Source organism: Halichoerus grypus, chromosome 13, assembly GCF_964656455.1.
Source record: "Halichoerus grypus chromosome 13, mHalGry1.hap1.1, whole genome shotgun sequence".
In the NCBI taxonomy this organism is placed as follows: domain Eukaryota; kingdom Metazoa; phylum Chordata; class Mammalia; order Carnivora; family Phocidae; genus Halichoerus; species Halichoerus grypus.
Genome location: NC_135724.1, coordinates 67,029,039 through 67,054,015, shown reverse-complemented (window position 1 = coordinate 67,054,015; position 24,977 = coordinate 67,029,039). Strand labels below are relative to the sequence as shown.

The 24,977-nt window shown below is 56.9% G+C and overlaps 1 protein-coding gene across 3 annotated transcripts; it reads left to right on the top strand.

The window, feature by feature from the left end:
- The first annotated feature begins 599 nt into the window (after window positions 1–599).
- On the top strand, window positions 600–22,891 carry SMPD4 (sphingomyelin phosphodiesterase 4). 3 transcript variants are annotated; one of them, XM_036104306.1, is made up of 20 exons: window positions 600–758; window positions 2,915–2,998; window positions 4,421–4,507; window positions 5,100–5,242; window positions 5,393–5,468; window positions 6,031–6,139; window positions 6,247–6,299; window positions 6,759–6,910; window positions 8,757–8,889; window positions 11,352–11,423; window positions 14,679–14,765; window positions 17,263–17,408; window positions 18,146–18,236; window positions 18,856–18,956; window positions 19,384–19,547; window positions 19,986–20,191; window positions 20,536–20,769; window positions 20,991–21,122; window positions 21,250–21,378; window positions 21,473–22,891. In XM_036104306.1, exons 1-20 carry the CDS (start codon window positions 684–686, stop codon window positions 21,800–21,802), a joined length of 2,604 nt encoding a protein of 867 aa, XP_035960199.1. In that variant the 5' UTR covers window positions 600–683; the 3' UTR covers window positions 21,803–22,891. The 3 variants fall into 3 exon arrangements, with proteins under 3 accessions (XP_035960199.1, XP_035960200.1, XP_035960201.1); XM_036104307.1 differs by lacking the exon at window positions 14,679–14,765; XM_036104308.2 differs by lacking the exons at window positions 600–758; window positions 2,915–2,998; window positions 4,421–4,507 and having other exon boundaries at window positions 5,110–5,246.
- Window positions 22,892–24,977: the final 2,086 nt, after the last annotated feature.

Below are 24,977 nucleotides of genomic sequence, written 5' to 3'. Positions count from 1 at the left end.
TCTTGCGAAAATAGCTTTAGGACTAGAAATTCCGAGAAGACATTTATGATCCAATACTCCCTGCACGGCTTCTCCGCCTTTTGAACACTAAGCATATAACCACCATCTTCATACAGCAAAAGTGCAGCAGTTTCTGCCTACAGGTCCTTCCCTGTGCTACTTCAATGAACTTACTAAGTTGCACCAAGAGTCTCAAGAATTCTTTCCTGACGGTTGCACTCAGTGATCCACAATAGGGAGATGTGTTAGGCCTGGGGGATACCGAGGCGGACGGCAGAGACACGTTTCTGGGCGATCAGGGTCAGACTGCATTGGTCATTCTCACTTGGGCAGCAGCCCCAGCGCAGTGCCTGGCATATAGTAGGCGCTCAATAAAAGCCTGTCAAAAGATCGTCATTGCAGCGTACAATTATTCTGTGCCCGTTCCCCATTAGGGGGCGCGCCTCCAGGACCATAATAAACAGCTTCTCTTTACGCGCACGCGCTCTTCTTACAGCTCCTACAGTCCGAGAACTCAGGGTTAAGGGACGCTGCTGCCCCCACTGCGCACGCGCCTTCAGAGATGTAACCCATAAACCTGGCCGGCCTTCACTTTGCGCACGCGCCTTTTGAGATAACTGCCGGCCGAGTTGGTGGTGTGTTTCCCGCCAGGCCAGGGGAGGCGTGACGCCAGGCGCAGCTTGATGACGACATTTCGGTGCCGGGTAGCCGAATGGCGGTCTTCGTCCCTTAGGCGAGTGACTTCATGGGTCCCACAGGTGAGTGGTGGGAGCCGCGTGCGGGACGGTCTCATGTCCCCCCGAACCTCCGCCGAAGCCATCTCCGTTCCTGCACGAGCCGCAGGCCTCGAGCCGGACGTTGGTGTCTGTGTTCCTTCTCTGGCCGGCCGGCTGGGAAACCAAGGGCCCGGCTGCGCCCTCATTGCCATCTTCCTGGGCTGCGCCCTCATGCCACCTTCTCGCGCATCTCGCACACCCCGTCCTGGTGGGTGCCCGGTTTACGTTCGTTGAACGAGTTGGCGGAAGGAGAGATTCGAGTTGAAGTTGAGCCTTAGGCTCAACAAGCTGTGTGGGAGGAAGAGCCGGGTGTGGATTCTCACCCGGCTCTTCTTCCCTGTGTGGGCCGACCTTCCTGAGCCTCAGTTTCTTCATCTGTAATATGGAGATCCCGATGCTCACTTCACAGGGCAGTTGTGAGCAGCAAATGGGAGCATCCTCTGCTTCTCAGAGCGCAGCCAGAGGGAGGCCTTGGCAGTAGTGTGATTTGCTTGGCGTGATTGGCGTTGCCACTCTGAGAAGAAACCTCAAAAACGATCCGAAGCAGCCACTGAAGAAAGTGGCTGGAAAGTGGCAGATGAAGGGAACACTTGGTACACAGTGGAGAAGGGTGTGATGGAGGAGCCTGGCTGGGGTAGGGTTAGAGAACAGGGCGTTAGGAGACACTGCCCTCTCTCGGAAAGACTCCTCGGTTTGGCACCTCTGGGCCTCAGTCCTTGAGCTGATGCCAGGGCAGGCTTCCTCTGAACAAGGAGGTACTTCCACCTCATCATCTCCAAAGCTTTGCCCTTTGCAAACAGGCCAGGATTTTATGCTGCTTTGATTATTTTGCTTTGGTCATTTTAATCACAGTGTTCTCTTGGTTCAGGACTGAGGCCTTTGAGGTATTCCTTAAAACTGAGTTTGATAGCCAGTGTCATGCAGAGAATTGAAAAAACCCTGGAGGTGTTTCTATTGTCAAGAGGCAGAGATTCACATCTCCTCTCAACTCCTCCACTGCCTCACAGCTTCCTTGCGCCTAGTCTTTCCTCATCCACATACACTTCTGTTTGCCACCTCAACACTCTTACTCATGCTATGGGCAGAGCTGTGCCAGGAAGACCATCGTCAGTGGGACTAGGCAGGCTCCCTTTCTGTTCAGTCCACATCTGGCTATTTTCAGTTTCTGACCTGGGTGGACAGAGAGATAGGAATCTAGAGAGTTGCTCCTGATTTTCTGATGGCTTGTTCAAAAGCTCTCTCAGCTGAGCTTGCTCATCCCCTCCATTCATTCCATTCATTCTCATAGAGCACAGGTGACATACCTGTCTCTCTGGAAGATGTGTTCGGAGGTCTGTGTATTAGAATCTTGGCTCTGCCATTCACCAGCTAAGTGAGGGCAAGTGATTGTCTCCTCTCTGCTTCCACTTCTTTTTATCTGTATTGACCTCACAGGATTGTTGTGAGGATATACGTTTTCTATGCTTCCTTAACAAACTTAGCAGCTTAAAACTGCATCCACTTATTATTTCAGAGTTACATAGTCCAGAAGTCTAGCAGGCTCCACTGGGTTCTCTGCTTAGGATATCACAAGACTGAAATCAAGGTGTTGGTTGGCTTTGTTCTTACCTAGAAGCCCTCGGAAAGAATCTTTTTCCAAGTTTATTCAAGTTGCTGGCAGAATCCAGTTCCTTCGGGCTGTAGAACTAAGGTCCCCATTTCCTTCCTGGCCGGCAGCTGGAACTGCTCTTATCTTATGGTCCGCCCCCTTGAGACTTCAGTCATATCTGCAAAATTCCTTCATAATACCTAGATGAGCGTTTGATTGAATACCCAAGGATAGGAATCTTGGAGGGCTGTCTTTAAAATTCCGCCTACCCCTGAGGATTAAACGGGGAAATATACGGAGGGTCCTTAGAAGCAGGCTAGCTTCTAAGGCACCCTTCTAGGCACCTAGCAAGTGCTGTACAAGCGTTACCAAGGATTCGCCACTGCACACTTGGCTCTGAAGCTGGCCATTGTGGACCCGGCATTTCTATAAAACATGGAATTTGGCAGTGCAGAGTGTATTGAGTTATACAAATACTCCCCTGGGCATTGTAAAGCAATATAATCTGTTGTGTGGCAGATGTTGAGATGTCGCCTTTGTTTTCTCACAGTGGTTTCCTAAGACGGCCGTTGTCAGCGGCCCCCAGGAGGCTGCCATGGCATTCCCTCACCTGCAGCAGCCCAGCTTTCTGCTGGTAAGTACCAGCTGCCTTTGGGAATGTGAGCATGATGATTGTTCTACAGCTCAGGGACTTGCGAGTTCTTTCCCCTGACCTGAACTTTCTGCTGGGGGTTTTTTGAGGGGATGTGAAGGAAGTTGGCCTGGGGGTTAGAATCCTTAGACTTGACCCTGGCCTCTTCCGGTGTAGGACATTGGGTTTACTCGAACCCCTGAGCCCTGGTTTTCTCATCTACAAGATGAGTTTCTCACCTACAAGGTAAGTTGATTGAAATCCATTTTCACTACTTGTGAAAGGATATACATCACAATTTTCACATCTTGTATACTTTACACACTTCATGGGGTATTCTAGTAATCGTAACTGTCATCATTGGAAAATGGTGGGACTGCACTCTCAGTATTAAACATGACGCCGGGAAGTTACATGTGAGGCAGATAGCCATGGTGTGAGGATTCCTTATTTCAGTTCCCAGAAGATACTTTCTGTAAACGTTTATTCAGAAGGATATCCTTCCTTCGTGCTCCTTCTAGAGCCAACACATGCGGTGCTATTGGCATTCAGTGCGTAGAGGCCAGGCATGCGGGGAACCTTCCCACAGTGCATGGCTGCAACAGCCCAGATCTTTATCTCTGATTGAGACACCACGCTCATTTGGAGGTGGCTGAGGCCTTACATAGCCTTGGGCAAAGCCATCTTGGTTCAAATTCTGGCATTTTCTCCTGATCTTAATCCACACCCCATGACCTTGGGTAGATTTCCTTCATTCTTGTCTTGAATGTTTCCTGGCCTATCCATCGCCTTCACGATTAGTGTCAACGTTTGGTTAAAGCCATCTGTCATTTCTAGCCTGCCTTGTTTCTTAAGGTAATGAATTCATTTGGCTCGTTACCTGCTGAACAGAGGATAGCTTGGTTAAGAGGGCTTCTGCTGTCTCCCTTGTTTTGTTGGGCATCCTCACTGATGATCACAGTGGTGTCATCACGGGTGGTCATCACAGGGAAATTTCCAGTTCATGTGTATACACTCAGGGAGTACTCTGTGGTCTGTGAGGGGTGCCCTACACAATAAGGGTCCTCTTCTGGCTGCAGGGCTGACCCCGGAGCTGACCCCCTGCTCTGGATTGGGTGGAAGTCACTTCTGTCGTGAAAATGTGTAGTACCCTGCCGTACCTGGGGATACCTGACAGAGGGTGCAGGGAAGAAGCCTGAGAATTGGCTGTCTGGGGAGCAAAGGATCCCTGCCTCTCCTAGTTGCATCCTTTAGGCCACTGACACATGCATGACCTGACGCACAAGATGCTGGGGAGCCATGCCCATAGTGTGTCTGACTCTTACCTATCACTTGGGTTTCTGTTTTGATTCGAGCCAGAATAAGAGCAAAAGCTGCCAAGTGAATATGCTCATAATTTTTTTGTTTGTTTGTTCTATCTTCCAGGCTAGCCTGAAAGCTGACTCTATAAATAAGCCCTTTGCACAGCGGTGCCAAGACTTGGTTAAAGTCATCGAGGATTTTCCAGCAAAGGTACAGTTCTGCTTGCATCTCTTTAGGGCATGTCTCATATACTCTTTGAAAAACATTCTTATAGCCCCTGATTCCCAACTCTGAGCACTGCCCTGCACAGAGCCTGACCCAGTATTGGACACATTTATGGACACATTTAAACATGTCAACATGTAGACCAGGGGTTCTCAGCCACAGGTGCTTCTGTCCTGCATGGGACACTTGGCAATGTCTAGAGACATTTTTGGCTCACACAGGGGAGGGTGTTACAGGTATCGAGTGGGTAGAGGCCAGTGATGCTGGTAATTTTCCCAAATTGCACAGGACAATCCACCCCAACAAAGAAGTGTCCAGCCCAAAAGATTGAGAAACCCTGGTTTTCACACTGAAAATATATATTTTATTTAAGCCATACCCAGAATTATCAAGTAGTAAGTGTAAGCCCAGGAAGCCAGCCTGGACAAAGATTCTCACCCTGAAAATTTCCAGTTCATGTGTACACACTCAGTGAAGGAGGTGGACAAGGGTGTAGCGCTGGACTGGGCAGGAGGCCCCCGTGGCACACAGCCCAGCAGTGGGCACTAGTCAAAGCCTCCCCCACACACCATTTCAGGAGCTGCACGCCATCTTCCCATGGCTGGTGGAGAGCATCTTTGGCAGTCTGGACGGTGTCCTTGTTGGCTGGAACCTCCGCTACTTACAGGGACGCATGAGTCCTGTGGAATACAGCATTGCGATGGAATTCCTAGACCCTGGGTAGGTAGGTTTGTCACCTGAGAGGGGCTGGATGTTTCCTCATGGTGATCCCATTCTTAAAGCACTATATTTCTCAAAGTTAAGAAACAATCAAAGCAAGATGGTTTACAGTTCATTGCCTTGTTTTTGTTGGTTTAATTTCATGTTCAGTGGCCCAATGATGAAGTTGGTTTATAAGCTTCAGGCCGAAGATTATAAGTTTGACTTTCCTGTCTCCTACCTGCCCGTAAGTAAGCCGTGGGGTGAGCGTCGTGCTCAGGGCAGAGCGCCCTGCACAGCGGCTACGGTGGTGGGTGCTGGGCAGGGCTTGGGGGGCTGCAGCCGTGGGCAAGAGAACGCGCCATGGTGTCTGCTCAGGGTCCAGGAGGCATCATTCCCAACTCTGCTCATGGAGAAGGCACCACGCGACCTGGTTTGTTCCTGGCTGAGTGGCAGGCAGGGCTGTGTGACCAGTTGCTCTGTTTTTCTGAGTTTCCAGTCCTTCAGTGGTAAATTGAGGGGTGACTTGCTTGGTGGATATCAGAAGCAAAGAAGATGGGGAACCTGAAGCCCTTGATGAGGCTCAGAAACACACAGCTGCTGCCCTTGCTGTTTGGGGGTCTTCCTGAGGATAGTGTGAGCGATTCTGAGTGGAGGCCCTCTTGCTCCAGCGCTACCCAGAGGACAGCAGTGCTCCCCCAGGCAGGGCCCATGTGCTGGTCGCCTCCGCAGCAGCCCTTCCCAAAGGCTGCCCTGCATGGGGGCACCCTGCGGAGCCTGCCCACAAACCCAACTCCCTGTCTCTGCAGGGCCCTGTGAAGGCATCCATCCAGGAGCGTGTGCTCCCCGACAGCCCTCTGTACCACAACAAGGTCCAGTTCCCCCCGACAGGGGGCCTCGGCCTGAACTTGGCCCTCAGTATCCTTTGTCAGCCCTGCAGGGCTGGGGAGGCCATGGGGGGCCGGGACACAGTGCTGGGGGTGGCCCAGTAGCCCTGCCCGTTTGCCCCCTGACGCTGCCATCAGATCCGTTCGAGTACTACATGTTCTTCTTTGCTTTGAGCCTCATCACTCAAAAGGTACAAGAGGGGTGCCCCTGAGCAGCTTTTTACCAAAGCCCCCCGTGGAGGGTGGGGGCTGTGGCCTAGGACTTTCTTTATCGTCCATGTCTTTTCCTTTCCCACCTCTGGGAATTTCTCCGGCTCGTCCTCTGCATCCTCCTCCAGCCTTTGCTGCTCAGGCCATCCTCACTCAGGATGACAGGCCGGTGGGCACACTTGACCTGGGCACCCCGAGTAGTAGTTGGGGGGCTTCCTGTGGGAAGTGGTTGCATGCTGAAAAGGACTCTGGGGTCTAGTCAGGCCCCCGGTGGTGGGAATTTGTCTCCCGGTACTGCCCAGGGTGCTTGTGGTCGGGCCCCTGGGATGTGGCCCATGTCCCAGGGCTCGTGTGCGTTGATTTGAGCCCTGAGGCTGCTGGGGTCCACAGCCAGGGGACGGCACCCAGAGCCACACACCAATGCAGATTTGCTTTTCCAGCCACTTCCTGGGGCTCTCCACATACGAACTTCAGACTGTGCCTATTTCACCCTCGTGGACAGGTACCTGTCATGGTTCCTGCCCACAGAAGGCAGTGTGCTCCCCCCGCTCTCCTCCAGTCCCGGGGGGCCCAGCCCCTCACCAGCTCCCAGGTAAGGCTCTCTGGCTGCCCTGGCTCTTGGCATCCCTGCGGCTAGTCTGTAAAGTCTGGCGCTGCCACGGGGGAGTGGCCTGGGCAGTGGGCATTGCTCACAGGGACAGTAGTGCCACTCTTTGTCCAGGGTGCCCCAACGTTTCTTAGGCCTGAGATCCCCCAACCCCAGCTTCCCTGGCACAGACTGGAGGGCAGGGGTGAGGAGGATGTCTGTGCCTGGGTTTGCAGTGAGCAGGTCCTGTGGCCCCATGGACAAGGCCTGACTTTGGTTTGGGAGTGGGCTGTGTGCTGCCCATAGCAGCCCTCCCTATGTGTGGCATCCAAGCCCCACACCGAAGCGGTGGCGGGGGTTTCAGAGCGATGTTACCAGAGCTGATCGGTGGCACTGGGCAGGTGGTGCTGGAGGGAAAGGGCCTGTAGGCAGGCCACAGCAGGGCTGATGTGGGGAGGAATAAGAGCAGGAGGAATCCGTGTAGGCTTCCAGACCAGGTCTTAGCCTGAGCCAGAGGTCTTGGGGTAAAGAGCCTCTTGTGCCAATCCAAGCAGGCTGGGCTGTGGCTGGACCGTGCAGGGAGGGAGTGTGCAGCCAGCCTCAGCCTGAGGGTGAACTGGGGCCTTGGGAGGCCTTTAGCCAGGGGCCGATTGGCCGCCTCTCCCCAGAGACACTCGTGACCCGGGAGCTGCCACCCATGTTCCTCACCCTCCTCAACCTTGCTGGTGCACCTTCTTCCCTGGGAGGTGGGGGTCTTTCCTGCCGGCACAGGAAGGCCCCCGAGGAAAGGGGATTGAAAGGAGGAGGTGGGGGCGTGGAAGTGGGGAGAGGCTGCGCAGGCGTTGGTAATGCTACGGCCGAGAGGCGCCCCGGGCCGGCCAGCTTCACGCCCTGTCAGAGGCAGGTTTCAGCTGCCAAGCTGTTTGCTGGGCCCAGTTGTGTTGGCTTATTTTAACCTAGAATTTCAGACTTAAAACTTGCCATGAATAACAAAAAACTTCCATAGGTCCTTCAGCTACATTTCTGAATTGTTTTATTCTGTTTATCTGTATGTGTTTTTTCTAGGCCATTTGAGTAGGTTATAGACCCAACGCCTGCTATTTTTTAATGTTTTGGAGTGTATTTCCTAAAAGCGAGTGCATTCCCCTACACAGCCACTGTGCTTTTATCTGAATCAGGAAATCGGTATCGCTGCCAGGCCGCCGTCTCATCCTCAGACCCCACTCGGGCTGCCCTGGCTACCCCCCTAACGTCTGCTACCCGGCTGGGGTCCAGCGCAGGCACACTCGCTGCGTGCGGCTACCTCTGGTCCCCCTTCAGTGCGGAACAGTCCCACCGTCTTCCCATCTTTCCTGACCTTGACGCCTTTAACTGGTGCAGCCCGGGGGTGTGCAGAATGCCCTTATCTTGAGTTCTCTGGTGTTTCCCAGCGATTCGGCCCAGCAGCCGTGGAGTCTGTGTGCCGGTGACATTGTCTTGATCACTGGGCCAGGGGGGTGTTGGCTAGGTTTTCCTACTGTAAAATTAAATGGGTATTTTGTGCCAAGTTAATTAGCAAGAGGGATTTGTTGGGAAGATACGTTGAGACTATGTAATTATCAGCGGTGTTAGTGTCCCTTGATTATCGCCAGCCAAATCAGTTATTAATAGGATGGTTGCCTAAGGGTGGTTGTTTGCTTTCATCCCTTACATTGACCAGCGCATGCTCTGCGGTAGGGAAGTGGATTTGGGGGCCGTCCTGTGATTCAGCAGATGGTAATGGCTACAGTTGCCACCGATGTTCACGTTCAGATTGCCCCTGGTTGTGCCAGCAGGACCCCCTAATGAAGGCCTGTTTCTGTGTGTCCCTCAGGACGCCAGCCATGCCCTTCGCTTCCTATGGCCTCCACCACACCAGCCTCCTGAAGCGACACATCTCTCATCAGACGTCTGTGAACGCAGACCCTGCCTCCCATGAGATCTGGAGGTCTGAAACTCTACTCCAGGTGAGAGTGAGGAAGCCCTTCTCGTCTTCTGTTTCAAAATAAACTGTCCGACCACCTTCCGCCCCAGGGGGCAGAGGCCTAAACACTGCCCTCAGCCTGAGAGTGCTTCTAAATTGTTGGTGTTTTCCTGCTGTGACATGCCCACCTCTCGAACATGGATGTCATTGGCAGTGCTGTTCATCCCAGGATTCACTGTCTGTGGAGTTTTGTCTCGTGGTGGTATGAGCGCTGCTCAGTTTCCATTGGATCCGTGTACGTGCAGGCTTGCCCCACACCGCACGTCTCCGACCTGCTCCCACAATGCTGGAAAGGTTTCCTGTGATCCCCCTCATTTGGGTGGATATTAAGCCCCTGCCCCAGTAGCGTTTGTATAACACTGGCCAGAAAAGGCTTACAAAGCCTCTGACCTTGCTTGGCCGGCAGCCCCTATCCCTTCCGGGTTGGGGGATCCACATGGGAGGTGGTAGGGCCCCTTGTCTGCACTCGTGCAGGCTCCAGCCTCTCACGCAGGCTTGGGCTGGCTCCCTCCCAGGCCAGGCTGTCTCTTCAAGTACACCTTGGAGAGGTTCAGCTGGTTCTCGACGCTGGGGCGGAGTTGGTAGCCACGAGCATCACTTACTGACAGCCTGACGCATCGATAAGATGGGGTTCTGTCCCTCCTGCCTTGTACATAACTCTTGGTGTATGGGCTGCTGCACTTTCAGCGGCCTCCATGTCGTCGTTGAGACCGCACCGGGAGATTGGATGGCTGGACTCAGCCTCCCTGTTTGCAGAGGGGCCCTGGTGCTTCAGATGCCCCCAGCTAATGTGGATTCTGGGCTGTGCCAGCCCATGAGGAGGGCTGGTGGCCAGGACACGGGCTTATGGGGCAGAAATGCTGGAGGGTTGTTTTCTGGACCAGAACGCTAACGTTCTCTCTCTTTTTTTTTAATTATTAAAGAAAAAATTTCTTTGAATTACGGTAAAATACACATGACATAAAATTTACCATCAAATTATGCAGTTCAGTAGAATTACATATATTCATATTGCTGGGAAAGGAATTTCCAGAACTTCCTCATCTTGTAAAACTGAAACTGCACCCATTAAACAGACGTTTCCCATACCCCCTCCTCCCAGCCCCTGGCCCCCTCCATTCTGCTTTCTGCGTCTATGATTTTGACTACTGTAGGATCTCATAGAAGCAGAATCATATGGTAATTAACACTTTTTACGACTGACTTGTTTCATGTAGCAGAGCGCCGTCAAGGTTCGTCCATGTGGTAGTACGTTGCCAAGTTTCTTTTCTTTTTAAGGCTCAATAATACTCTGTCATATGGATCTACCACTTTCTGTGTTTCCATTCATCTGTGGATGGCCACTGGGGTTGCTTGCACGTTTTAGCTATTGTGAATAGTTTTGTTATGAACACGGATGTACAAAAATCTCTTAGACACTCTGATTTCAATTCTTTTGGGTATATACCCTGAAGCGGAACTGCTGGATCGTGTGGTAGTTCTGCTTAATGCTCTGAGGAAGCACCGTACTGTGTTCCTCGGCGGTTGCACCGTCAGACGTTCTCACCAGGGGTGCATGGCCGTGCCGACGCCCATGATGTTCTGGGTTTGATTAGAGCCCCTCTAATGGATGTGAGGTGGTGTCTCCCGGTGGTTTTGATTTGCACTTCCCTCATGGTTGGTGATGTTGAGCATCTTTTTGTGTCCTTATTGGCCATTTGTATGTCGTCTGGTGAAATATCTGTTCAAGTCCATTGCCCATTTTTGAATTGAGTGGCTTTATTTTTTTATTTTTATTTTTATTTTTTTTTAAGATTTTATTTATTCATTTGACAGAGATAGATACAGCGAGAGCGGGAACACAAGCAGGGGGAGTGGGAGAGGGAGAAGCAGGCTTCCCGCAGAGTGAGGAGCCCGATGCGGGGCTTGATCCCAGGACCCTGGGACCATGACCTGAGCCGAAGGCAGACACTTAATGACTGAGCCACCCAGGTGCCCGAGTGGCTTTATTTATTTGTGTTTGGGTTGGTTGTAGGAGTTGTCTATATATTCTGGATATCCATTCCTCCTCACATACATGATTTGTAAATACTTTCCCCCATACTGTGGGTGGCCTTTTTCACTCTGGATAGTGACTTCTATGTGCAAAATTTTTTTAATTTTCATGAATTCCGATTTATCTCTTTTCTTTTGTTGCCTGTGCTTTTAGAGTCTTAGCTAAGAAATCGTGGCCAAATCCAATGTCATAAAGCTTTGTCCTCACACTTTCTTATAAGAGTTTTATAGTTTTAGATCTTACATGTAGGTCTCTGATCCATTTTGAGTTATTTATTGTTTCTGGTGGGAATTCATTCTTTTGCATGCAGATACCCAGTTTTCCCAGCACTGTTTGTTGAAAAGAACTGCCCTTTGAATGTCACAACATCCTAGATGAAAATCATTTGACCACCCAATGCTCTCTTGCAGGTTTTTGTGGAAATGTGGCTTCATCATTATTCCCTGGAGATGTACCAAAAAATGCAGTCCCCTCACGCCAAGGTATGTTGCCGAAGTTTTTCGTCCCTGTCTGCTCTGGCCCTGGTGTGCCTGGTCCACCTGCTACTTCTTGTCCTTAATCTCAGCTAGTTTTCAAGGGCTAGATGGTGGGAAGCAGAAACTCACCACCACCCCTTACTCCAGTGCTGGGCAGCAGGTGGGTTTGGTTCGTGGTGGGCTTCCATGGTGAGGGCTGGAGGCCTCTCCTCTCTGGGGTCCTCCTCTTGCTACTTCCAGAGCCCCCTCCCTGGCAGCCGGAATGGATGAGGTTGTGGCATTGTGGGGGGGCAGGAGAGTCGTGGATGCCTCTGGGAGTCACAGCCAGGTCTGTCCCCTCTACTGTCACAGCACCTCCTGCTTTCCTGCTGAGGTGGCACCCGGCAGCCCTCGCTCCCCTTGGTGCCCACGCTGCCCACCCCCCTCCCCGAGCAGCGGCAGGCAGCCGTCTGTGCAGCCGGCGGGGTCTGATGCCTTCCTGCACGCGGCCCGGCCTGTCTCCTCCTTCCCTTCCCTTCCCTCACTGGGCACCATGCTCATTCGCAGAGGCGTGGAGGCAGCTGTGTCCCCGAAACCTTCCCTGGGTCGCCATGCCCAGGGCCGGCTACCCCGTGGACTCGTCAGGGTAGAATGGCTCTGTCCGCTTAATAAGAGGCAGGGCGAGCACCTAGGTTCACACTCCATGAAACAGCCTGAAACACACGAACCGGGGCCCTGCTGGGGGCAGCCTCGGCCTAGGACCGACTGCGCCATCCGCAGCTTCTGGGCCGCCTCTTAGATGTTGCTTTTATCGACACCAGACAGAATACTTGAGAGATTCCTTAAGAATTAAGACTCTCTGGGCCTGAAATTTGTACGGGTGGCCTGTGACCTTCCCTCTGCGATTCCAGCATGGAGCAGTTCTTTTCCCGCTGCAGAGTCTCGGCAACCAGCTCTGCGTCCCTGCTCTCTGCTGAGTACCGGTTTGGGGAGCACCCCCAACTGTTGCTCTCTTAAAGTGCAGTGCAGAGTACCCCAAATCTCTGTCCTTGGCACCACATGGGACGGAGGGAAAGCCAGGACTCCTTCTTGGGCCTCTCGTGTCACTGAGGACCTGTGCTGCCATTCCTGCTTCCAGAGTGGACTTGCATGTTCCTGGCTAGTGCACGGTGGTCAGGGGGCCGGACTTCCCCCTTAGGTCCTGGGGGGCTCACTCAGCCCCTGTGCATGTGGCTTGGTCTTGAGAGGCAGAGGCTGCTTTGCTGCATCGCCTTCCTGGCTGTTCCTTCTGTCTTCTGAGCTAGTGCGGGCACACTCGCTGTAATCTTTAGCAGATCTGCCAGTCACAAAGGTCCTCTAGGCTGTCTGTCACCTGGGAGGAGTGGTGGGCTGGACCTGCTAGGGCAGGGGGGCCTTCCCCTTCTTCCCCACGTTTGCTTCCTCTTGGCCAGACCAGAGGGCAGGTGAGAGCTGCTCAGAATGGCTAGTAGTGGGGGGACAACCGGGAAACCCCCACCAGGCACTGGGAGAGGGTTTGTGGTTTTTTGTTGTTTGTTTGGGGTTTTTTTTTTTTGCCTCCTACTGAGGCTGACAACAAAACCTTAGTAAACCTGGTGTGTGGGAAGTGGAGAAAGCAAGCTGGGGAGGTCTCCTTCTTCTGAGGCTCCTTACTATCTACCCAGGCCTATGCTGTGCCATGTAGAATTCTAGCCTTGGGGTCACTGTTTCCTGACGTTAGAGATGCAGGAAGTGCAGCTCTGAGAGGTCCCGCGGTGCTTCCATGCCTAGCCTGGGTCCAGAGTGGATGCCTGCTCCATAGAGCCCGGGCCTCTTCTCCGCCCCAGCTTACTGAGGAGGGCTTCTGGAAAGGCAGTTGGTCGCTGAAGTCCGCACATTCCTGCAGGCCACTGTGGGGCCTGCCCGGTGTTCCTGTAGACTGGGCAGGTCCCCAGCAGGGAACCATGGGCTCCCCGATTCCCACTGAGCTGTGGCTGAGCCCGGGGTCTGGCCCAGAGGAAGGCCTTGAAGGGCAGACCCCTCCTTGCTGTGCTCCTTCCTGCCCTTGCTCTGCGTGTCTCTGGCTGCGCCTGTCTCCTCAAGGCCTGGCACACGCATGCTGACCTCTCCTGCGTGCAGCATGGTACCCAGTGGGAGGCGTGGCCCTCACCAGGCAGGACGTGTGCCAGGGCTGGCTCTGGGCTGTGCTTGGCTGAAGGGGACTGCTTTAGCTGGCCTTGTCACTGCAGGCGGGGAGGGCAGACGGTGGGGTGGGAGTGGACAGCTTTGCCAACTCAGCTGTCGTCGCCCATGTCCCAGGCTGTCCCAGCCTCAGGGTTCCAGCTGCCTCTGGGTGCGTGTGGCCATGGCCAGATTCTCAGGGCCCATTGAGACTAGTGAAGGGCTCTGTGTGTCCGGAGTTGGGGAGTCCTGGTGAGGTAGGAGAGGTGGATCTCCCAGAATTTGAACCCATGAGTGTTTGCGCCACCTTTAACGATTTCCGGAATGTGGGGTGTGGAGGGTGTTAGGCCTGGTGGGCTGAGCCTTGCTCACCTCCGTGCCACCCTGGGAATCAGCCCCCACAGAGAGAACCATTCAGGAGGGGCCACCGATTGGATCTTTGATACCTAGGAAGTGACCATATCATATATCAATTTGGTAAATTTCTCTTTGGGACAACCCAGGGAAGTCCAATAAATGACATATTTTTCTTTCCTGAGCAGAGGTCTCAATTAGGAATGGGCTTCTCAAAAATTTCTTTTCTGAGCCTCAGGGCCTTCAGGGCCTTGGTGGCTGGCAGTATGTCCCAGCAAGGCCCCCGGGGTCCTGGCGGGGTGCAGCATGCACATGCTGTACACACGGAGGTTGGGGAGGGCAGGACCCTCTGGCAGGAAGTGAGTCAGGCCGACCTCAGGGAGCTGGAGGGACCTTCAGGCCCAGTGACGTGGAGGAGGCTGCCCAAGTGACCTTGAGCGTCTGTCTCTCTGCCTGGGAGGTGGAGGAGCGGCCCTCGGGCCTGGCTCTGGTCTGCCCGCCAGGCAGGGCCCCTTAGGGCTGCTGAGAGGGTGGCGTCCCACTGGCCTGAGGCTGCGGGGCTCTGACGGTGTGGATTGTCATTGACGGGCTTTTGTTTTGTTTTTGTTTTTTGTTTTCTCTCCTCACTTCTGGGCTCATTTTTGTCTTTCTCTCCCTGCTGTCCCCTCCCCGGTCTCTCCCCTCCTGTCCCCTGCCCTGCCCTCTGCCCTCCCTGCCTCTTCTCGGCTTCTCTGTTTTGTTGTCTCTCAGCTGGAGGTTCTGCACTACCGACTCAGTGTGTCCAGCGCCCTCCACAGCCCCGCCCAACCCAGCCTCCAGGCCCTCCACGCCTACCAAGTATTGGCTGCTCTCCTATTGTTCCGTTTCACCCCTGCCCTGTGGTGTGAGCCATGGAGCGCATGGCAGTGCAGTGGTAAAGCGAGGGGCCTGCCGGGGGCCGGCTGGGATGACACAGACCAGTTCCAAACAGAGCAAGGCCAGTGTGTGTTGGGGATGGTGGCAAGTGGCCATCTTTAGCCTGCCTTGGCCCTCAGCTTGGCAGACTAGCCCAGGTTTGGGGGGGTGGGGCCCCCAGATCTGCCTGGTCAAGCCCCAGGCCAGCCGGAGTTTGCAAGCTCTTGGGAGTCGGTGGCTTCTGTGCTTGGCCCTGGTCGGAGGAGTGGAAACAGTGCGGCCTTTGCAGCGGCCCTCCCCACCCACAGTGCAGGCCTGGCACTCAGGACCTCACTGAGCACAGGGACACCCCACGGCTCATGGTGGCAGGCTCTGTTGGCCCCAAGCCTCTATGAGGCCAAGGGACGGGGAGGACAAGGGCTCGGCCCCCCAGCCTGGAGAGGCTGTCGATCCCTGAGCACGCCGGGCCCTGGCCTCTTGTGGACTTGGGCGCTCCTCCACAGGCGGGCAAGAATGGGTGAGGGCCTCGAGACGGGTCTGCTTTAGGCAGGGATGACCGGTGTGGACGGGTTTGAGGTTGATAGGTAGGGTTCAGAGCTGCAGGCTGTTTCAGGGCTGATGGAGTCTGGTAGCTCACGATTCACAAGATGAACGCCATGAAGTCTGGGCAGAAAGCATGTGTCTAGGTCCGTGCTCAAGGCCAGGGGTCTGTCCGATTGCCCTCGGTGGGAGCACATAATCACACTTAACCGGATACTTGAGCACAAGATGAGAAATCGGGTTTGCTGGGATGGGGTGGTGAGCACACACAGGGGTTCCCTCGCAGAAGCAGCAGCTGCTGGGAAGAAGGAAGAGAATGGTCCCGGAAGGGCCGGCAGGGGCGGGCTGAGCACAGAAGCGGGTGGCACTCCAGCCTGTGTTGGGGAAGGTCTCACCTGGCTCAGAGCAGGATCCCTGGAGAAACGTCCATGGCAGGAGATGTTGCTTAGCTAAGGGCTGGGCCCAGTAAGAAGTGCCCAGGCTTTGGGAAAGTGTCCCTAAAGGGCATGCAGCTGGAGGAGGCCACGTGCAGCTGTGGCCAGGCTCCCGTGGGGATTTGGCTCGGTGGCAGGGGCGGGGAGAGAGGCGGTCGGAAGAAAGGTTTGGCTTCCCCCAGCGGGAAGACGGCCCGAGGGGCTTCCAGTGTGACGGGAAGGGCCTGTGCGGATGAGGAGGGGGTGCAGTTCTGGTTCAGCGCGGATGTTCTGTCCTCTGTCGCAGAGACAGTGGCGGGGTCAGCAAGGGCCCAGGAATGAGAAAGGGCAAGGCCCCCGGGGGCGCGGGGGGTAGATTACAGCCTGGCATCAGTGCCCTCTGAAATTTCGTTATTATGAAAGTATCTTACACTTTTTTCTGCAAATGATGCAAATTCATCACACAAAGACTTAAACACACAGAGAAGCAGCAGCCGCTCTCACGAAGCCCCATAGCTCCCTGCACAGGCGCACTGGGCGTGGGGTGCGTTGCCTGGGCCCGCGGAGGTAGATCCGTGGCGGGACGGCGGCTGGGTGCCCGGGCCGTGCCAGGAGGCATGGCCTCTGCCAGCCGCAACATTGTCGGGATCCGGACTAGGCTTCGGAAAGTTCCTCTGTCGAGTCTGTGGAGGCCCCAGAGGCCTGGGGTTGGTGAGTGTGGGGAGAGGAGCATGTCTGGGCACCCCAGAGCTGGCAGGTAGCCGGGGCCTGCTGGTGCCATCCTCTGCCAGTCAGGGGACCACCCTGTTCTCCGTCACGGCACAGCCAGCAGGCAGGCTGTCCTTTCAGGTCTGAGTCTTAAAGAGCCTACGTGAACTTGGTGAATCGGAACTTCAGCCCACCAGATTGAGAGTGCTCTTGTCTTGGGGGTCGTGCTGACCACAGGTCCGTTAGCAATAGAAGGGCCACCCTGGGCTGAGCCCCCAGCTGGCGGGTCCAGGACGGGGAGTGGAGGGAAAGGTGGGGGTTGCAGCGGGAGAAGGAACTGGGGAGCGTTTCTGCCTGAAAAGGGAAGCCAGGCCCCCAGGGAGCTGTCTCCACACACCCGGGGGGCAGGCAGGAGACCCAGAGTCTAGATCCAGGGGGTGGGGGGTGGGGATGCCGGCCTGCCTCGCCCCCTCCTGCTCCTCTGGCTGGCCAGGAGGTGGGGACCCCTGAGGACTTGGATGGGCAGCAATGACCCGAGTCAGCCACGGAGGGTACAAAAGGGTTTGAAGCCCACAGTGAAGCCCTTCGCAGGTGTGTTGCCTGGGCCTGCAGGTGCTCTTAGCAGGTCTCAGGGCCAGCGAGCGAGGCACGGGGAGGGCCCTGGGGGTGGCCCACGCGTCCTGTGGGGGAGAAACGGTTCTGGGCGGGACATGGCCAGACCTGGGGGCCCCACCCCAGACTGGCCTGGGTCCTGACACTGCCCCCCCCCCCAACGTTAGGAGTCGTTCACGCCCACCGAGGAGCACGTGCTGGTGGTGCGCCTGCTGCTAAAGCATCTGCACGCCTTTTCCAACAGCCTGAAGCCCGAGCAGGTCTCTCCCTCCGCCCACTCCCACGCCACCAGCCCCCTGGAGGAGTTCAAACGGTGGGTACAGGGCCGTGCACAGGGTTCCCGTGCCCCTGGCTGCCTCGTCCTGCACGCACGTTTCCCGCAGTGACCTGTCCCTGGGGTGTGAGGGACGGCCTGTGAGGCCTCTGCAGGGTGGGGCAGGTGGGACATCCCCGTGGGTTTATCTCCCCACCCCCACTCAGGCCTCTCATTCGAGGCCTGCCCTCTTTGGTGGAAAGAGCCAGACTGGCCAGAGAGGCCCCGTCTTGCTGCCCTGTCTTGTCCCCTCCTCCCCAGCAGTGGGCAAAGTGGGAGCTCTACAGTGACCGCGTTCCTTGGAACGCCCAGGAAAGCCAGTGGGCTGGGAGCCCCTTCACCGCAAAGTGGCTCATTTGTCACTGGAGACTGAGCTCTGTGCTGCACCCTCCCCCCCCTTCTTCCCCTCTGCTCCTCCTTCCCTCCGTCAGAAGAGCTGGGATGGTGGCCTGATTCCTAGGCTGACTGGGGCCAGCAGAGCAGGTGACTTGCGTCTGGCGAGCCAAGCAGAGGTGGTCACAGGAGCCTCACTAGATCATCCACATGTGTGCTGTGTGACCTTGGGACCTTACCTAACCTCTCTGAACTCTGGTTTCTTCTTCTGAAAAATGGGCCCGAAAGTAGGAGACCTTACTTCCAGGGAGTGCCCCCCGTTCGCCCTGGCAGAGCTGGCCCTTGCAAGCAGGAGACACTGGGCTCGCCTATGAGGGGACCCTCTCCCCTCCTCTCCCCTGCAGGGCCGCCGTCCCGAGGTTTGTCCAGCAGAAGCTCTACCTCTTCCTGCAGCACTGCTTCGGCCACTGGCCCCTGGATGCATCGTTCAGAGCTGTGAGTGTCAGCCCCATCTCGCCGCCCTTGCCCTGTGTGTGCCCCGGGGGAGGTCCCGTGGGGTGAGCGCAGGAGGGATCAGCTGTTACTGCCAAGGCCTGGTGAGGAGGCCTTGGGGGCTCTTGTTCTGCTCGTTTGAATTTCCAGAGCCAACCCTCAGGTACAGAAAAACTCTGTGCGCCCTGACTTTGACCCCAGGTGTCCATGCCGGGTGGGTTCCCAGCCTCAGCGAGCTGCACCTTGCCCGCTCAGCGGGGGGAGCACTCCATGTTCCGTGTTTCTGGAGGGCTCGACGTCACAGGGGCTGGTACTAATGTAGCATTGTGTGTCAGCTATGTGCACGTTAGAAAATCGTTCTAACCAAATAAAAATTAAAAAAATAAGCATCGTGGGAGGGTGTGTGGAGTTCCCTCCTGGACCCTCTGAGGGCAGCAGGTGGGAAGAGGCCAGAACCTGGTGGCACCCCCAGGGGAAGCCCCACAGTTAGACTCATCCCTGCTCACCCGAGCTGCCTCCCGGGAGCTGGGCTCCAGGCCACCCCTGGATTTGGCCCAAAGCCACAGCCCCACAGCTCCCCGGAGCGCCGGCTGCAAGGCCCTCAGCGCACACGTGTCACCAGGTCCTGGAGATGTGGCTGAGCTACCTGCAGCCCTGGAGGTATGCGCCCGAGAAGCAGGTTCAGACCAGTGACTGCCAGCCCCGGTGTGTGTCGGAGAGATGGTGAGCCCTGGCACGCTGTCCTCCTGGCAGGTGGGGGGGTGGGACAGGCCACCCCCTCCTTGACCCTTGACTGGGCTGTGTTGCCTGGGCCCCAGGATTGATCTCCCGCAGAAACAGCTGGTGGCTCTCTCCTCTGCGCTGTCCCCTTGCTATTCTTGTCCACTCAGGTGTCCGTTCACACCCACCCCCAAACTGCCCCTCGGCCCCCTCCACCCTTCTTCACTAGCGCTCTGCCATAGAGGCCTTGTCTTCTTGGGAAGGGCCTCATCCTGGGGAGGACTGTGTCGTCCACAGGAGGCCTGGTTCTCCCCCACCTCCCTGGTCCCTCAGCCACCAGGAGGTCATAGTTGGGGAGAGTCTGGAAGCCAAGGAAGAGCAGGGGGCGCAGTGGGAGGTGTGGCCCCTGACGCAGCACCTGGGTCCCCAGGGCGCCCTTTGTGCAGGAGAACCTGCTCATGTACACCAAGCTCTTCGTGGGCTTCCTGAGCCGCGCGCTCCGCACCGACCTGGTCAGCCCCAAGAACGCACTCATGGTGTTCCGAGTGGCCAAAGTCTTTGCCCAGCCCAACCTGGCTGAAATGATCCAGAAAGGTAAGCCCTTCGCGAGAGGGGAGTGGTACTTAGAGAGGGAGCCCCGGACCCCGCGTGTGCCTCCCAGGCTTGCGGCGGCCTGGCCAAGGTGGCGTGGGGGCTCCTGGTGCGCGGTGGCGGGGGGCAGGGCTGAGGCCCGGCCTGCCGGGCGGGAGCTGTGGGGGTGCCAGAGGGAGGGGAGGCAGCGTGCAGAGCTCCCATCTCCCTGGTGACTCTCGGTGGTGGCATCAGAAAGCAGTCTTGGTTCCCGTCACGCCTTAGATGCGTCTGTCGGGCGTTAGCTTCTCTGGCTTTCCTTTGTGAACGTCGGCCTTCCCGTGGAGACTGGCGGGGGCTGCAGGGGCCTCGGGAGCCTCCGCGGGCACCCAGGAAGCCTGCCAGCGGCGACGGTGTTGGGTGCCGTGGAAGCTGAAGCCAGACTCGTGTCGTGCCCTCTAGGGGAGCAGCTGTTCCTGGAGCCCGAACTCGTCATCCCGCACCGCCAGCACCGCCTCTTCGCGGCCCCCCCCTTCGCCGGCAGCTTCCTGTCCTCGTGGCCGCCGGCCGTCACCGACACCTCCTTCAAGGTGAAGAGCCACGTCTACGGCCTGGAGGGCCAGGACTGCAAGTACACCCCGATGTTTGGGCCCGAGGTCCGGACGCTGGTGAGTTGGGGCTCCCCTGGGCCACACGGCCGTCCGGAGGCTGTGGGAACCGCAGGGGGGGTTGGCGCGCACGCCTTGCAGGGGGAACTAAGGTTGGGTGTCGCCTGGACGCTGCTTGGCTCCTACCCTTTTTTTTTTCACTGAGGTCTGATTTTTCTCTGATAATAAAGGTAGCATTTGTTGGAAAGCTTTCACATTTAGAATATGCATGTCTTAGTCTTAAAAACTCCTCGGCCCATCCTGAGCTGCTGGGGGCTCCCGCAGGGCCACCTGCCAGTCCCCTGGTGGCCAGGCGGCACGAAGCGGCCCGCCGATGCTGGCTGACGGGCCCGCGCACCCCGCAGGTCTTGCGCCTGGCTCAGCTCATCACGCAGGCCAAGCAGACCGCCAAGTCCATCTCCGACCAGTGCGGGGAGAGCACACCGGGCCGCCCCTTCCTGTCGTGGCTGGGCTTCTGCTCCACAGACGCGAACGGCTGCTACCCAGCCAACGACCTGGACGAGATGGGGCAGGACAGTGTCCGCAAGACAGACGAGTACCTAGAGAAGGCCCTGGAGTACCTGTGCCAGATGTTCCGAGTACGGGCCGTGGGGGCCGCCCCCTCCCTGGTGTCCGCTCCCACGCCCCCTCCCTGCTGTGGGGGCCCGTGGGAGGTGTAGCCTGTACTGGCAGTGTCCTGTCTGGGTCCCCTCGCGGTCGCCGTTCGAGGCCCAGGGCCGAAGCCCCATGTCCTCCCTTCACCTGGAAAGTGAAAGCAGGAAGCAGCGCAGCCTCCTCAGAGCGCATCTCCCCCCAACAGCTTAGCGAGGCCCAGCTCGCCCAGCTCACGCTCGCCTTGGGGACAACGCGGGATGAGAACGGGAAGAAGCAGCTCCCGGACTGCATCGTGGGAGAGGACGGGCTCATCCTCACGCCCCTGGGCCGGTACCAGGTAAGGCCCGGGTCCAGGAGGGCTCCTCCCGTCCCCCGTCGCCTTGGACGCGCCTGCACGGGTGTGTTGGCGGGCCTGCCCGCTTGGCCCGGGCTCCCCTGGGGCTCGCCTCTCATCCTGCTTCTAGATCATCAATGGGCTGCGGAGGTTTGACATCGAGTACCAGGGGGACTTGGAGCTGCAGCCCATCCGGAGCTACGAGATCGCCAGCCTGGTCCGCATGCTCTTCCAGCTGTCGTCCGCCATCAACCACAGGGTGAGTGCCGGGGGGCGGGCGGCCCTCGGGGAGAGGCCGGGTGAGCGTGCGGCCCTGCCCGCGCCCACCACCCCCGCCTCTGTCTGCGCCCCAGTTTGCAGGCCGGATGGCAGCCCTGTGTTCCCGGGCCGACTTCCTCGGCAGCTTTTGCCGCTACCACCTCATGGAGCCTGGGCTGACGGGCAGGCACCTGCTGAGCCCCGTGGCGCGGGGGTCCACAGTCAGCCGTGCCCGGGGCCCGAGGCTCAGCCTGCGCTTCCTGGGCAGCTACCGGACGCTGCTCTCGCTGCTTCTGGCCTTCTTCGTGGCCTCCCTGTTCTGTATCGGGCCCCTGGCCTGCACCCTGCTCCTCGTGCTGGGCTATCTCCTCTACGCTGTGGCCATGACGCTGCTGACCGAGCGGAGCAAGCTGCACCAGCTCTGACCTCGGCCTGGCGCTGCCCTGGCCCAGCCAGCGAGAGGGCCCACGCGGCCCCTCTCTTGAGCCTGCGGCTACCTCTGAGCGACGGGGCATTTTCCTGCAGCCACGGAGGCGTGTGTAAGAGAAGCTAAAACAGGAGGCGTGTGGTCCAGGCTTGGCAAGGACGAGCATGGCATCAACGGGCCTGTTAGTCTCACAGGACAGCCCTGGACCCGGCCGCTTGCTCCTCTCTGCTTCCCTCGGCCCTGGGCTCTGCAGTGACATGGCTCTTGGGGCCTTTCTCTGCTCTGACCGTCCTGGGTCGAGCTGTGTGAAGCTTGGGAGGCAGTGCTCCCCGGGTGGGGCCTCGCCGTCCGTCAGGTTGGCAGGGTGGTGCGAGTCTCCTCTCCCTGGCGACAGCAGGACAGTAGCTCGGCCTCTGGTTCCAGAGAATCCAAAACCCTGGAGGTTCCTGAGAAAGTTAGAGCGTGGTTCTCTGATTCCTAACTTCCCATCACATTTGGCAAATGAAGGTCATTCCTCCACGCGGTCCCAGCAATTCCGAGGCTGGGCCATACAATTCAACTCTGTAGGAGAAAAGATCCTCCAGGAGCACAGATGCTCAGTGGGACGGTGCTTCACCTCTGACCCCCTCCTCATCCCCAAGCCATTAAGCATGTCGCTTTGTGGTGGCCCAGCCTCACTGCCTCGTCGGGAGAGGCACTCATACTCCATGGGCGGAGGGGACGCAGCAGGAGTCGGGCATCATCTGGGCTGCAACCAAAGATGGTCACAGGCATTGTTTGTATCTTCAGTAAAATCAGGTGCAAAGGCCCTAACTTTTTGATGACATTTAAATGTTCAGTTACACATTCACGGTCAGAAGTCCTCCCCACCGGGTCTCAGGCACTTTCGTTCATCATCCAGGTGACGCACCAGGGAAGACATCTCAACAGCGATTTTAAACCAAGCCTTTGTTTCTGTTTTTAAGTTTTCAAATTGTACATGTCGAGTTTTATATTTCCATGTAAACTGAGAATAATGGCCTTCTGGGGCCTGTGACCAAGTTTGTAACCAACCACGGATCTGAATAAAGCCTGTTTTGGCTCCTGAGTCTTCTGGTGCTGGGGCTCAGCCCCCAGCGCAGTCGCCTTGATGGTTCCCCCAAATGGTTGGGATGGCAGCGACCAGGGAGGTGCCACAGTCCCTGCCCAGGGGGACGGCGGGTCGGTTTGTTTACAGTGGCAACAGACCAAGGCAGATGGAAGCGGTGAGGTGGCCGTGATGACAGGGCAGCTCCCGGGAGCTCCAGAAGCCAGGCCCAAGCGGAGTCGAAGCTGGGAGAATCTTGCCTTCCATTCGGTGTATCAGAGTTGGCCTTGATACAAACAGCAACACTGGAACGTGAGTCGAATTTTCTGTGGCTTCCGGAAGCTCAGAGGGTTGTGAGTGCCGCTGGGAACTGAAGTGCGCCCCCACCAGCCCCATGTGAGCACCTTGTTTAGGGTGCTTAGCCAGATGCCAGTGTCCCGTGTTCCCCTGTCCCTAGACAGGATGGTTGCTTTTGTCAGATTGATGGAAGTAAGATGACATCATTTCTACAAGTTCAGTGGTAACAGATGAGTGGCTTTCGTCCCCAGACTTGTTAGAGGATGTGAGCACACAGAAATGATGGTCTGGGGTCCGCCGTCAGCGGCCCCGTCTGCCCACGAGGACGTCCACCCTGCCCCCGGGGATGGGGTGTCCCCCCACCCTCCACTTTTCCATGGCTTCCTTTGTCCACGTTTCTCTTGTGCCCTGTTTTCACCTGAAAACATTCTCTAACACCCAGAAAGCACAAACGGAACGCTCCACCCGTGCACCCATGAACTCTGAAGCAGCCACCTGCTGTGTGCAGCGTGCACGGCGCTGGGCGCCCGGAGGGAACAGGCCGGAGCTCCCGTTGGCCCAGGACCTCGTGGTGCGGTCCAGCAGCCATAAGGAAGGTCAGGGAGGGGCTGGTTCCCGTGGCCGGGGCTCGGGAGGTGATGTCTGGAGAGACCACCGTGCCCTGTGCCTCCCCCTGCAGGAGCGGAGCTGCGGGCTGGCCGGCGGCTCTTCCAGGCGAGGGCAACGCGGACTTGCCTTCACGATGACCCACATCAGTTTGCGAAGAGCTCTCGCTGCACAGTTTGAGAAAGGGCTGGGGGACAAGGGCAGAGGTGCAGGAGCCCTGGAGTCACAGCTGGGGGGACAGGAGCCTCGGCGGGGGGCAGCAGGGGCAGCAGTTCCCGCAGCACAAGGAAAGTGTAAATAACACCCGAGGGCAGAGGCTACAGGGCCTGGCTCGGGGGGGTCAGACGGGGTTCACTCCTGCCTCCTGGAGCCTCGCCTCCCGCTAACTGGCTTGCCCCCGCTGCTCCTGCTCACTCCTCCGCCCCAACTCCCACCAGAGGGCCAGATCCAGACCCCTCGGACCACATGGCCCGGGCCTTTCGGTGGCATTCGGCACAGGAAGCACAATGCATAATGCTCTGGAGGCTTCGCTCAGCCTCTCGCGCCTCTGAGACTTGCCAGCCCCTCGGTGGACATTGTTCCCAGGAGCCCATGCTGACCCCACTGCCTTTCGACACCAAATCCCTCAGACCCCGAGGCTTCAGCCAGCCCCACCCCTGACCCCAGCTGGCTCAGGCTCTGATTGCTCAGTGTAAGTGACCCAAGGACTACTTCCCCCTCTTTGATGTCCAAGAGTAGCTCAGACCCTCTGGATGACCAACCCTCAGTGATAAGCCTGACGTTATCAATAGAGGTGAGCGGTGACTCGTGTAGCTTTCACTTAAAAAATTTAGCTAGCTTTGTTTGACTCTGAAAACCAGAATTCCTAGCATAATTTTCTCAAACATCTAGTGACCAAAATAGATCAAACCATTTCCCAATCTCTCCCCCTCAAGAATTCCTACTGTTCTCCCAATTGATATTCCAGCTATGAGAACAGCCAGTGACTTTAATATCCACGTGAGTCGCTATTGCCTTTTTAAGACTTTATTTGAGAGAGAGTCCACAGGCACACGAGCAGAGGGAGGGGGAGAAGGATACTCCCCGCTGAGCAGGGAGCCCAACATGGGGCTCGATCCCAGGACCCTGGGATCATGACCTGACTCAGCTACCCAGGTGCCCCTGCCTCTTTTTCTCTCTCTCTTTTTTTTAAGATTTATTTATT